The following is a 12,627-nucleotide window of genomic DNA, read 5'->3' on the forward strand; positions in this document are numbered from 1 at the left end:
TTCTGTGTACCAGCAAGGAAATGTTTCTGATCAGCTTCTTTCTGAGAATTATTTGCTTCAGTCTCAGGCCATGCTAGGCAAGGCCTCATTATTTGTGCTAATATTTTGATTCTGATCATTTAAAGCACTTGTAGCTGGCCTTTTCCTCGGCAATTTATTTTCCTGATTGTGATGAGTGTAGTTGCTGCTATTTCTGTATGGTTATTTGGATAGACTGAAACATGGGAGGAGAATTTAGAACCGGTAGATGGCAGTGTCGGTTTGCTTTCCATTAAAAATGCATAACCACTAAGTACAGAAGGAAGAGTTTTTTGGAGGGGTTGCAGGTATTCCCAAAGAAGAGCGTGGTATCACAGAGTATTTCTTAGATTTGTTTATGTAGAAATTGCCATGGCCACCCTTGTTTTCCTCCTGCCCACAAAGACCCATTTTAATTTTTCGTAATCCTAGGTGGATAATTTCCAAGACATTTAAAACCAACGACACAGTCGCTATCGATTGCATGAATAATATGAACACCGTCTTTTCTGTCGGTCTTGACACAAAGCAGTCAACGACGTTTGGACATGGATCTCTCTGACATTTGTAAAGGGGATCCAGCCGAAACCCATAAAGCAGATATTGCCCAATCATAAAACCAACTTCCACTGCAGACCTAGTGAAAATATGTATCACGTAAGTGCAGAGCAAAGAGCCTCGCAGGGGTGCTTTGTTCAGCTTCCTTTGATCCAGTTGCGGAGTTCTCTCTCCAGCCTTTTCCGATATTCGGTCATTTCCAATTCAGTGCTTTCAAGCTCCGCTCTTACCTGAGCTTTCTTCTTTTGTCTCTCTTTCTCTAAGGCTCTTAGTCTGTATAAGGCATGACCCATATACACCAAAGAAGGGGAAGACACAAAGATAACTTGCAAGACCCAGTACCTTATGAGGGAGATAGGGAAGGCCTCATCATAGCACACGTTTCTACAGCCAGGTTGCTCAGTGTTGCAGATAAATTCTGATTGTTCGTCATTCCAGACGTCCTCAGTTGCCACTCCGAGGACAAGCATTCGAAATACAAAGAGGATAGTGAGCCAAATCTTCCCAATAATGGTGGAATGAATGTGGACCTCCTCTAAAATGCCTCCAAGGAAATTCCAGTCTCCCATGGTTATTCTGCCATCTTAACACTGAAACGTATCAGAGAAAAAGTATCAAATACTGTAAAAGCCACAGTCCTTCCTTAATGCATTATGAAAATAATTATACTGGGAGGAAACGTCCTATCTCACATTGTAAAGCTGGCAACATGACCCACTCCTCGTTGATATTACGGGCATTATTCTTTCTCATCTACAAGATGAAGAAGTGCATCGTCCACCTGCGTCTGATTTCAGTAAAAGACAGCCCCATAAGGAGGGAACTACGAGAAATGCAGCACCCCGGGTCTGCATCCAAGTCGGTGGAAAATCAGGTGCCTGACTGGTAGCAGGGTTCTGTGCACCCTGGGGGCTGTTTGAACATCATCCAAGAGACACCAGCGTGAGAGCGGTGTGCTTATATTTAGGACACCTGTGAAGGTAATGAGGTTTTATTTCTCTGCAAACAAACAGAGAAATATTTCCTGGTCCTCATTTTCAGGTGTTCTGAGCCCCGTGTTGCAGCTGAGGTTATGGTAATGTCCAATTACTGTTTGGCTGTGAAAACTGGTTATACAAAGACTCTCATGAGGGAATAAAACATCTCACTAGAAATGCAGTGTTAAATTTTTAAAAGTCTTTTTTTGAACATATAATTGGGAGCAAACAGTAGCTTTTGGTTTGTGGATCACAACGATAAACAAATAAATAAATCACCATAATCGGATCACTTTCCTCTGCTCAATGATACCTGCATATGAAATACAGAATGGATTGTCTAAGTGTCAAGTGTTTGCAATCTTTGTCTGTGGTTCTATGAAAAATGAATGATTTATGCAAAAATTACCTACCAGCATTTTCACAATAATTATTATCTGAGTACAGATAAACTGGTAAATATGTGTAATCACACACCTTGCATTTACTTCTATTTTTAGTTCTTCCTCTGTTACAGGATACTATATAGTGAACAAGATAATAAATTCCATTTCAGTACTTCTGTGGGTGTACACACTAACAAAAATATCTGTCTTCTGTATGTGCAGGGATAACAGTTATATTCATGGATATAACTTTACTTTGTTCAGAATTCAGAATATTAAATTCAGAATTCAGAATATTAAAAACAGAATAGTCTGATTATTTAGGATAAGGGTGGTTAAACAGAGTTTTTGGTTCATATGTAATTAATTTTCACCCTGTAAAATAAGAATATTAAGAAAGTAAATGGATGTTGAAGTCTTGGCTGCAATACTGATGACCACGGAGGAAATTTTATGTTAAGACAGCCTATTAAACATGACAATACACTTTTGTATTGGTAGACAAATAGGTATTAGACATTTTAAAAAGATAAACAAATTACAAATAAACAGCACATTAAAATAAAACATACCTTTCTTTACAAAAATCTGTAAAATTAAGCTCTATGGCATCCAATGAAAAGTTACAACCCCTGACATCTTCCATCCGTGTGAGCGAATTTCACATTATAAACAGTTTAGTTCACTACTGGAGCAACCAACGGAGTGCAAGCTTCGCACACTGAATTTATACTTGCTAGGGATGGAGGGAGGAGAAAATCAATCTGTTGGCCAGTCTGCTACAGCTCCAAGTCTAATTTAACTGTAATCAAATTAACATCTACAGGGAAAAATCCCATTAAAAAAAATAAAAAAATCCACTGCTCAGACTTCCTTCAGATGATCTTCCCTTTCCTCTCTCCAGCACCTTCCAAGCTTTAAGAACCATCTCAGCATCTGGTAAAGAGCAAAAAAGAAAGCAATACCCTAGGCCACCCCACCCCTTCCCACACCCTTACCTATTAATTTGATTGCAAAACGCTGCTTGTTCTAATGCTGGGCATAGGCAGGCTTTGCATCATGAATGTAGTCCTTTCAGACAGAGCCATCAGATGTCTTATCGACTTCAGTTACAGCAGAAATGCTGAGGTCCTGGTTTAGACAACTTCAAGTTTTGCATTGCGTCCTAGCACAGCGTGGTCGAATAAGGAGCCTGTGCACCTTATGTGTACAATTCCAAAAGAAGAAAACAGCCCTGCCATAAACTGCCCAACGTAGGAGCTTGTAACAGAGGGTAGAAGGAGGGAGAGAAGAGTGCTTCACAAGTCTCCACCGTTGGAGGCTTTTTGCCCTTTGTAAGCCTCGGTGATGGGTACGGGATAAACGGGTGATCAAAGACATCAAGCAGAGATATTCTGATGAACCAGGAGAATTTCATTCTCTTTGGTGTCTTGGGAACGGGAGTTTCATCAGTTCGATGAGTGATGTAGAGTTCCCAAGCAACACAGGCTACAGCTCAGACCATCAGGACAAATACTACCAGACCCTCCAGTCTCCTTTCTGGGGCAGAGAGTTTTTGTTGTCTGATTCATTTGCGGTTTCCTTCATTTTTTAAAGGAAACTTGCTTATTTTGAATTGAAATGGGAATTTAGAAGACCTCTGTCACTACACAGATGCACTTACAACATGGCATTAGTGTCCTACAATTAACTCTGTTCTTTATGCCTTTGAAAGCCAGCAAGTAAAAAAGCTTTCCTTTATTGATTTAAATGAAATAGTTGTTGACCAACAGAAGATGGTTTATCCCTGTAATCCCGTAAGACATTACTTATGAAAACTTGTTACCACGGTAGCCATATTAACTTGGTCAATTAACGGCATAATTATCGATACTGATTTTCTGTGGCTGCTTCTGTCAAGGCATTGGAATAATCTTCTGGCATTGTTTTTCATTCTTTTAATACATGGTTATAAAAAGGCTAACTACAACCAAGATATATTTTACATATCACAATAGCAACATTCAGCTTGGCTATGCAAAATCTAAGAACGTAAATCCTCCCAAAAGGAATGCGGTGTAAATTTCTGCAGAAAATCTGTTCTGTTGTAACAGCCTAGTGCTGCTATCCTGATGCAAAACAAAAGAAAACAAAACAAAACACAGTAACAGTACTTTGGGCAGCTCCAAACTCAATCCTTCTTCATATACAGCACCTGTCCTTATATTCCATGATTCCTGACCCCTCATTTATTTTCCCCGTGCCACTTCTCTTGTCATATTGAGTTCTTCTAAACACCCCTAAACATTGCAACTGCTACTCCATTTTCCCAGCCCGTATAACTTGGTATTTCCTTTCAGGAGCAAATCACTACCACCTCAGTCTAGCTGTCAGACACACTGAAGATGGAGTAATATTTATATATAGCCTGTAAAAATGGAGCAGGTGACACCCATTCAAACACTCTAAAATTTAGTAAATGCATGCAAAATGTTTGGGAGAGGGAAGAGAAAGAGACCTCATTTTAGAAAAGGGAAGCTAGAGAAAGAAATACGCTTGCTTTGTGTACAGAGGTTTTCCTGGAGCTTGTGTTAGCAGCACGGTAGCCAAAAATTCTGACCTGTTATGCACACTTGGTATTAAGATGCCACTCCTGCGCTAGGATCAATATTCGTTTAGAAGTATAACTAGCACTATAATGCTCTTTTAGATTTTTCTGATCAGTGCCCTGCTAAAGTGTATCACCAATACAAGTGGCCTGTATAGGATGAATAAACTTCCTCTGCTGAAAACTCCGACGCTCATCAATATCTTTTAATTTTGATGCTGAGGACCAGTCAATAGGTCATGTCCGATTTCATAGTTAAATGACAGCATGCTGGAAGTACTCAGTCGCTTTGGCAAGCTATTGGTCTCCAGCCAGCCATTTCTATTAAATACTTAAAGTAGGTTTTTAAATATTTTTCTGCTATTGGTACAAAAGATTCTTAATCCATCTGAGTGGTCCATGGACACCCCCCACCCCCTGCAAAGATTCTGAAGCTTTGTTTGAAAATCCCAAGAATTAGAAGAGACTGAGCTATGGTGTCTGGGGATCTCCTCATGTTGTAAAAGATTTATGTTAGGAGAAACCTTAAACAATCTGCACTTAGTATTCCAAGATGCATTATCTCATGTAAAAGGGCATTTCAGTCAAATGACAACTTGACCGGTCAGGAGGGAAAATGAATTCAAGTGCTGATGGCAATTTTACGGCAGCAATATGCTGCTCTTTACTTTAGTCCAGATATTTTGCAGATAGGAATATTTACACAGACTGTCCTGCCAGTATTCAGTGTTTAGCAACAACACGAGTAGTGACATAGGAGAGAATACTCTATTTTCTCCCAGGTCAGGAAGCTACATCACCCACATTTTATTGTAGTTGGTTTTGCTGCAAAATACCCTCCAAATTTCATCTGCCTACTAAATTATGTTTTCTTAGCTCAGGGTCAAACACCATAAAAATCATTCAGTCGTGGAAACATTCTCCTAAGATCAGACCTTTTCATTCCTACTCATCAATAATGTGCACTTTATGTGTACAATTGATTTTGATTTTCTACTGCACTTGTCTGACCCACAACGGCTAGCTAGATAGCGAGAGGCACAGACATCAGCGACGTGTCCTACAGGCTTTTGGGACGACGCAGACTCACTCCTGTAGTCTCATTCAATAGTGACATTAGGATCACAAATGATAATGAGAAATTTGGACAACCACAATACTCAATATTGTCTTTATGATTGCAAAATCCAGCTGTGCTGGAGGCAGATCACAGAACAACACATAAATGGAGAGGCACACGCTCTTGATCTCTGACTGCTTTCTATGCTGGTTTGTAGAATCAATTTTTATTGCTATGATATACGTGCGAATTAGTAGGTGCAGACTTGTGGGTTTGCTTTCCCAAGGGATCTTTCTGAAGATGCCCTGGCGTTTATCCAAAAGGTTTAAGGTGGTTTTTTGGTCACTAGTTATTTTTAAGCTTAGATAGCATGCAACATTTCTATTTAGGACGCCCTTTTTTGCTGCTCAAGTTCTTCGCTATATTGTAAAAAGCTTCCTGTAAAGCAAGCAGGGTGCTTGTACTCACAAAACACTCCCTGCTAAGATGCTGAATGCTCAAAACCAGCTTAGCACTATTTAGGAATTTCTTGCACAGCAATTTTGTAGATCAAAGTTGACAACATTTAAATCCCATTCCTACAACCAAGAAATATCCAATCTGATGTGCCTCAGCACGTTTAAAGAGAAGGCAACTGCTTTTCCCTGAAGACACTGTAGAAGGTGCATTTGTGTGGAGCTCTCCCTTGATGAGCAAAGATCATTCACTGCTCATGCAGAGCCGCTGCTCACTGCGCACGTGGCCGTTTGTCCTGCTGTAGCCCAGTGAATAAAGCAGTTAAATGGACCCTAAAAGAAATGGGACTGGGCAAAAGTCTGATACAGCAAGAAGCCAAAGCCTAGGGAAATCTGAATATCATAGAAGAGGGAAGCCTGCACTGCTCTCAGTAAACTGGTTTCTTTGTTTTTCCACCACAATTGCAAAGGCAAAGAGAAAAAATCATAAATCTGATCAGAGCAAGGAGTAAGGCTACACCAAAAATTGAAGAGGCAATGACAGCAGTCACGTAAGAGGAGCTCTTCAAGTCCTCCACTCGTTTGTAAATTCCTGGCAGATCTGGAGGCAACCAGGGCCCCACACTGAACCCAAAAAAGCCAGCGGTGCAAGCCGGTGACAAACAAGCTGGGTTTGTGCCTGCCCGTGGCAGCCAGTGCAGCTCCGCACCGAGCAGCGCTCTCCCCACGCACAGCGATCCTTTCAGTTTCCATCCAACCAACCTCAGTCCGGCTTCTCCAGTCCTTGGGGAAGTAACAGAAGGAGTCCTCTTAGAAATTACTACAAGCCAAATGGAGCAGGTGACTGGGAAAAAACAATACCCGTTTACTGAAGGCAGACGGTGCCTGACTAACCTGATGGCATCCTACAAGACGGGAACTTCTGTCGAGGTGGGGAGAGCAGTGGTCACTGCTGACCTGGCCTTCAGCAACAGACTGCTTCCCGCAGCCTTTTGTAGACAAACTGGTGGGATAGGGGTTGGGGGGGGGGGGGGCTGCGAAGAGGCCATGCTTGGAGGGGGGCGATCAGTGGCTTTACCCCGGCCGGCGGCCTGTCAAAGAGGGGGGTCCCCCAGGGATCGCTGCCAGGCCCCACGCTGCTCGCCACCTTCCTGAATGCTCTGGGTGACGGGACTGGAAGCGGCCCCCAAAAGCCTGCTGCTAACACCAGCAGCGGGGACTGAGGGAGCTGGGTCTCTCCTCCCTGTGAGGATCAGGCCCAGGGGGGGCCTCACCGCAGGGCTCCCGTACTTGGAGGGCAGCCACAAAGCGGGTGGGGGCTCCCTCGTCACAAGGAGAAGACAAGGAGCAACGGGGGCAGGCCGCACCAGGAGAGGTTTTGTCCCGATATAAGAAAGAAATTATTTATGGTGAGAACAATCGATCGGGGGTAGGACCTCCCCAGGGACGTGGCAGACGCCCCATCACCAGAGGCTGACAGGGGTGCCATCCCACCCAGGCTCCCTGTTCCCACGCAGCGTGGGCCTGGTGATCTTCTGGGGACCCTTCCAACCTGAGCTGTTCCAATTCCACCACCCCAAGCCCACCTGCATGCTCTTTGGGTGGACAGCTCTGCACAATTCCCTAACCCATATTAAAGGGGCGTGAACCAATTTTAAATAAACCTGCTCCCCTTCATTATGATTTATACAAGCCCCCATGGGTCTGTTTGCTTTAATGGGTTGGATGCTGCCACCGCTAGCGGGGAAGTCGGTCAGCAGCTCCTGACTTTTTGCCCCAAGACTCAGGAACATCCAGAAACCTTCCCAGCCCCCATCTGCAAAGGCACAGGGCTGCACCACCACCAGCGTTTTGTTCCAGCTGTTATTCAGACATTTGAATGAAACCAGTGTACCATTTTGAGAACAAGCTGGAATTAACTGTGAATTAAAAAAGCACGAAGAGCAGCTCTTATTCCCCCTCCCTAACCAGAGCAGTGCCGAGAAACAGCTCGCAAAGCGTCTCATTCCTCTTCTCCTCGAACTTTGTCGCCTTTGCCACGGCATCGCTGCAACCAGCTGCAGAGGAACCGCTCAGGCCCGCGGGCGAGCACCCCAGCTTCTCCCACGGGGCTCCTAATCTTCTTTGAAGCTCAGCTTGTTCTGCACCTTCCGGGCCATGCACATGGCCGTGAGGACCGAGCAGGTCACAGTGAAGAGGCACAGGGCAGAGAAGTTGTGAGCCAGGTCACCATGAAGGGAAGAGTAGATGTGCCGCCGGGACTCGTAGTCCAGCACCACCGCCTCGATCTGCGCCAGCGTGCAGAGCACCAGGCAGACGTGGAAGATCTGGTGGCTCTGCCCGAAGAAATGGCACTTCCCAGGGAACCACTTCTCTGGGTACGGGTGGGAGAAAAAAAAGGCGCCGATGAGGAAAACAGGACCTGGCACTTGTGATACAGAAGGGCCGGGTCCGCGTGCTCAGACGGCGGCGCGGTGTAGATGCGGTGCACTACAGGGCTGATGTCCAGCACGTACGCCAGACCCGAGGGCATCTCCTGGCACAGCCTGCTCAGCAGGCGGGTGGACTGGTGGTAGCGGAACTTGGCGTAGCAGGAGCCCGCGCAGGACAGCCACGCCAGCAGGACGGCCCCGGGCATGTAAAAGCCCTTGACCTTCTCGTGCCAGCTGGGCTCGATGGCGTAGTAGTAGTGCCCCAGCGCGCTGCCGTACTGGTAGACGGCCACCCCCACGTAGTCCATGAAGAAGAAGCTGTAGTGCCAGAACTCGGACTTGGCCTGCAGGAGGTGCGCGAGGGTGCTGAAGGTCAGGTAGGTGATGGACGCCACGATGATGATGAGGAGGGGCTGGGCGTGCGGGTCCTGCCCGAAATCCACCCTCTGCGAGAGCTGCTGGAACCGCAGCAGCAGGATGAGGGCGGCCACCAGGTGGGTCCAGACATTGATGGCTTCGTTGTGCTGCTGGAAGAGCGTCGAGAAGTAATAGCGCCAGGTCTGGTGCACCGGCCGGTAGCCGGTGTGGATGTAGGGCTTCCAGAAGACCTTCGGCACCTCGGCACTGCTGACGGTGGAGGGGGAGAGCGGGGCCAGCAGCTGAGGGACCTGCCGCACGTTAACGAAGAGGCGGCTGAGCTTTTCAGGGACGGCCGTTGCCATGACACAGCCAAAGTCCAGTTCGCCGCCACCCGGCACAACCTTCGGGACAAAAAGAAAGTTTTGCTGTGGGGTTTAATGGCGGCTTCACCAAACTCAGCAACAGGGGCTGTTTGAATGCTTTTTTTTACTTTAATATGTAAAATCCTGCACGACTAGAGAGTGGCCTCTGTAGCCGAAATAAGATAGTCACCAAAAACAGCAATATGAAGGAGGCTGATGTGATACTTAAGCCCTGCTGGAGTGCCCCATGCAGGCGACAGTCCGGAAGACTGGAGAGGTAGAGGACACCAGCATGGGGTTAATCAATGAAATAATTAACTCACCAGGATACACCAACTCCTAGCTAAGCTCAGCTCGGCCCTTCCCAGGGGTTCGGGATGTTCTGTTCCCACAACATCCTGAGAAAACTTCCCGCTCCAGGAGCAGCCCCAATCCTCCCTTGCCAGCCGCCTGCAGAATCCCTGCTCGAGGCTCTGGCCAGACACCCTGCCCTACCTCATGAGGAGCTGCCTCGGGGGACGAAGTAACAGAGCACCGACATAATCTGATTGAGGTTTTCACCGTCTGTTTTCAACTCTGCGTTTTCCATATGACACTACATGAAAACAATGCAGCCTGCGTGAGTTTATCCGGTTGCATCACTGACATCCAGCAGCGTAATCTTTCCGAGCAAGCTTCCTATATTTACACTTTAGAAGCTGCTGTCCTTGCCGAGATAAAGGCAGCCCCGCTCTGCCTTTTCATGGTGGCCTTAAAGGCTCACTGAAAAGAACTTGCTCGAGGTGAGCTCCCCCACGCCCGTTTACCTGCTCTTGCTCAGACAAGTGGAGGAAAACAGCCAAATTCCCGTCCAGCCCCGGTGCTGATTTACAGCCTTAACTCCTGGCAAGTTCAGTCATTTCAGGCACGGCTCAGACAGGAAAAGCTTTTCAAAGTTTGGAAACAGAGGAGGAGGGAGTGGGACTGTTTTTTTTATTTTTTACACTCCAGAATTTCCTCATCGCAGTGGAGCAGATAGGTCCATAACCCACGCCTGCCTGAGGAGCACAAATAGGGATAAAAATCGGCTCTTTGCCGCTCGGCTCCCCTCTTGAGCGCTCTTTTCCCACCTTGCCTGGCTAAGGAGGCTCCCCCTCGACCTGCGCCCTCCCGTGATGCTGTGACATGTGTGGGCTGCTGTGGGGAGGTAACTGCGCCAGCCCTCGCCCCGCACTGCTGGTCTGGAGCAGCCTCAGGTCCCGCTGGGGCGGACGCGGGCAAGAGCAGCATTGACCAAACCAAACCTTCCCAGGGCAAAGCCCTGCTGCGATGCATGGGGACCTTTGGTCTGTGATGGTTCCCACGGGAAAGGTGCCCCCGGGGAGATTTTGGGGCACAGGCAGTGGGATCCCCATGGAGGCAGCCAGGCAGGGGAGGCTCTGGAGGTCGCTTCAGGCCCTCCCAAGCCCGCAGGCACTGGGTTCGCCTCCAAAGCTCTTCCCAGCCACGAAGCCTTAAGGGATGCTCGCGTAGGGCCGGGGCACTGCTGGGGCAGCGCTGGGATCCCCGAGCCCTGCTCGTGCCCGGCTCCAGCCTCCCCCTGCCCCTGGCGCACCCGGGATTTCCTGCGGAGCGTTTCCGCAGCATCCGTTCCCCCCCCCCCCCGCCGAGCCTCCCTCGGGGCCGCAGCCCCAGCCCCAGCCCCTCGCAGCCCCCGGAGCTCCAGCCCCTTGCTCGGAAACCCGGCTCAGCACCGGGCCTCCCCCCCCCCCCAGCCTCCAGCCTCCAGCCCGGCTCCGGGAGGCTCCCAGGGGGCGAGGCCCCCGCTCGGCGGAGCCTCCCCCCGCCACCTCCTCCCCTCGGTTCCCGTCCCGGCGCCCCCAGCCCGGAGCCGTCCCCGGTTTCTCCCCTCTGCCCACGAAGGCACCTGCAGAGCCCCGCCGCGGCCGCGCTGCCCGCCGGAGGTCGCGGAGCCCCGGCTGCCGCCCAGCCTCCGCAGCGGCCGCCCCCTGCGCCGGGCCCGCCCCGCACCGGGACTCGGTGCTGCCGCCCCCGGGGGGGGGCCTCGGGCTCCGCTCGGCACCGGGGGGGGGGGGGGGGGACCCGCACCGCGGCCCTGCCGGGCACCGGGAGCCGCCCCCGGCGCCTCGCCCGGGCCGGGGGAGCGGAGGATGCCCGCGGTGGGGCGGGGGTGGGGGCCGGGCTCCGTGCGCAGCCACCGCCCGGCCGAAAACCTGGGTTTTAGGGGCGGGGGGGGGAGGGAATTGGGGTTCTCCCCTTGGTGCGGGTGGGAATTGGGGTTGTCCCCTTGGTGGGGGTGGGAATTGGCGTGATGGGGTTACTGGCGTTACTCCCTTACAAGGGCCGCTGCTGTTCGTGCGGCTCGCTGCGGCGCAAGGGGCAGACTGAAGGAACAAGGAAGCTGCAGCTTTCTGCTGTCATTTTGGACATTGTTCAGACAGGTTCTCCCCATCAAGCAGAGGAATTTTCCCTTTTTCCTGCCCCCACACAAGGGCAGGGCTTTTCTTTTACCCCTTTCTCCCCTCAGGATGCGCGTCCCCCTGTCCCCTCCCCTGCCGAGGCCCCAGCCCCACACATTGGGCTCCATTTCACACGAGAAGACACAGAAAGCAGAACTGAAGGAAACAGAAGGCCCCAGGCTCCTGTGTGACAGCTTTGGCAAGTCAAAGCCGTGTATTTAATGTCTTCGTGCTCTTAATAGCGTTTGGGTTTTGGCATCCTTCTCATCCTTGGAAAGAAGGGGGGAGCGTACAGCATTTGGGCTGCCAGAACTTCACTCAAGCGGCAGGCAACCATGTTAAGCCGTAGAGGTTTTTGGTTTTCAGTTAGCACTTACGCATGATCTTAAAGATGGGAACCAGATCTGTGACCACCAGCCTCCCAGCGCCGTGTCAGAGCTGTTCTCCTTTCACAGGCACTTCTGTAATGCCTGAGGTCTTTTTCTCCGTGCTGAGCTCATCGCAGCCCCCGTCCCTGCCCCAGTGGATCCCAGCCCCTACCTCGGTGCCACTGAGAACACAAAGCCTGCTGTTCCCCCTGCAGCTGGGTGCTTCTGTACAGCCCTTCAAGCACAGCCCTTCCTGCCTCAAAGTGTGAAGTACAAGTGCTGAAAAGTTCTTTAAGCAAGAGCCCAGCCCCCCCATCTGTGCAGCCTGGCTTTGTGTCACCCCATTCCCCACCTTTTTTCCCCCCTCCCCTTTTTGTTGCATTTTTCCAGTACAACCAAAAGCACTAAGCGTAATACACGAGAGCTTTCTGAAGTAAGCCTCCCCCTTTGGCAAGCCCCAGAGCAATGGTGAGTGAGCCAGGACTCAATTAGCCCTTTTAAAAATATCCTTACCAGGTTTTCCATCCTCAGAGTATCAGTGTCTGGTGCACGGTCAGTGCCAGGAGCTCTGGGCACGGAGCAGAACCAGCCCCCAGCCAGCCCCA

The 12,627-nt window shown here is 49.5% G+C and overlaps 2 protein-coding genes across 2 annotated transcripts; both read right to left on the bottom strand.

Moving 5' to 3' along the window:
- Position 1: 1 nt before the first annotated feature.
- GJA9 (gap junction protein alpha 9) lies at positions 2 to 4,450 on the bottom strand. The gene is given in 3 exon segments (XM_040534728.1): positions 2 to 737; positions 740 to 1,166; positions 2,938 to 4,450. Coding segments are annotated over 2 exon segments (855 nt in total). The 5' UTR covers positions 1,146 to 1,166; positions 2,938 to 4,450; the 3' UTR covers positions 2 to 288.
- A 3,440-nt stretch (positions 4,451 to 7,890) lies between these two features.
- Positions 7,891 to 12,562, bottom strand: PAQR7 (progestin and adipoQ receptor family member 7). The gene is given in 3 exon segments (XM_040534727.1): positions 7,891 to 8,457; positions 8,460 to 9,234; positions 12,536 to 12,562. Coding segments are annotated over 3 exon segments (1,089 nt in total). The 5' UTR covers positions 12,548 to 12,562; the 3' UTR covers positions 7,891 to 8,155.
- Between the last annotated feature and the right edge of the window lie 65 nt (positions 12,563 to 12,627).

The sequence above is a fragment of the Cygnus olor genome, chromosome 23, assembly GCF_009769625.2.
Source record: "Cygnus olor isolate bCygOlo1 chromosome 23, bCygOlo1.pri.v2, whole genome shotgun sequence".
NCBI lineage: Eukaryota > Metazoa > Chordata > Aves > Anseriformes > Anatidae > Cygnus > Cygnus olor.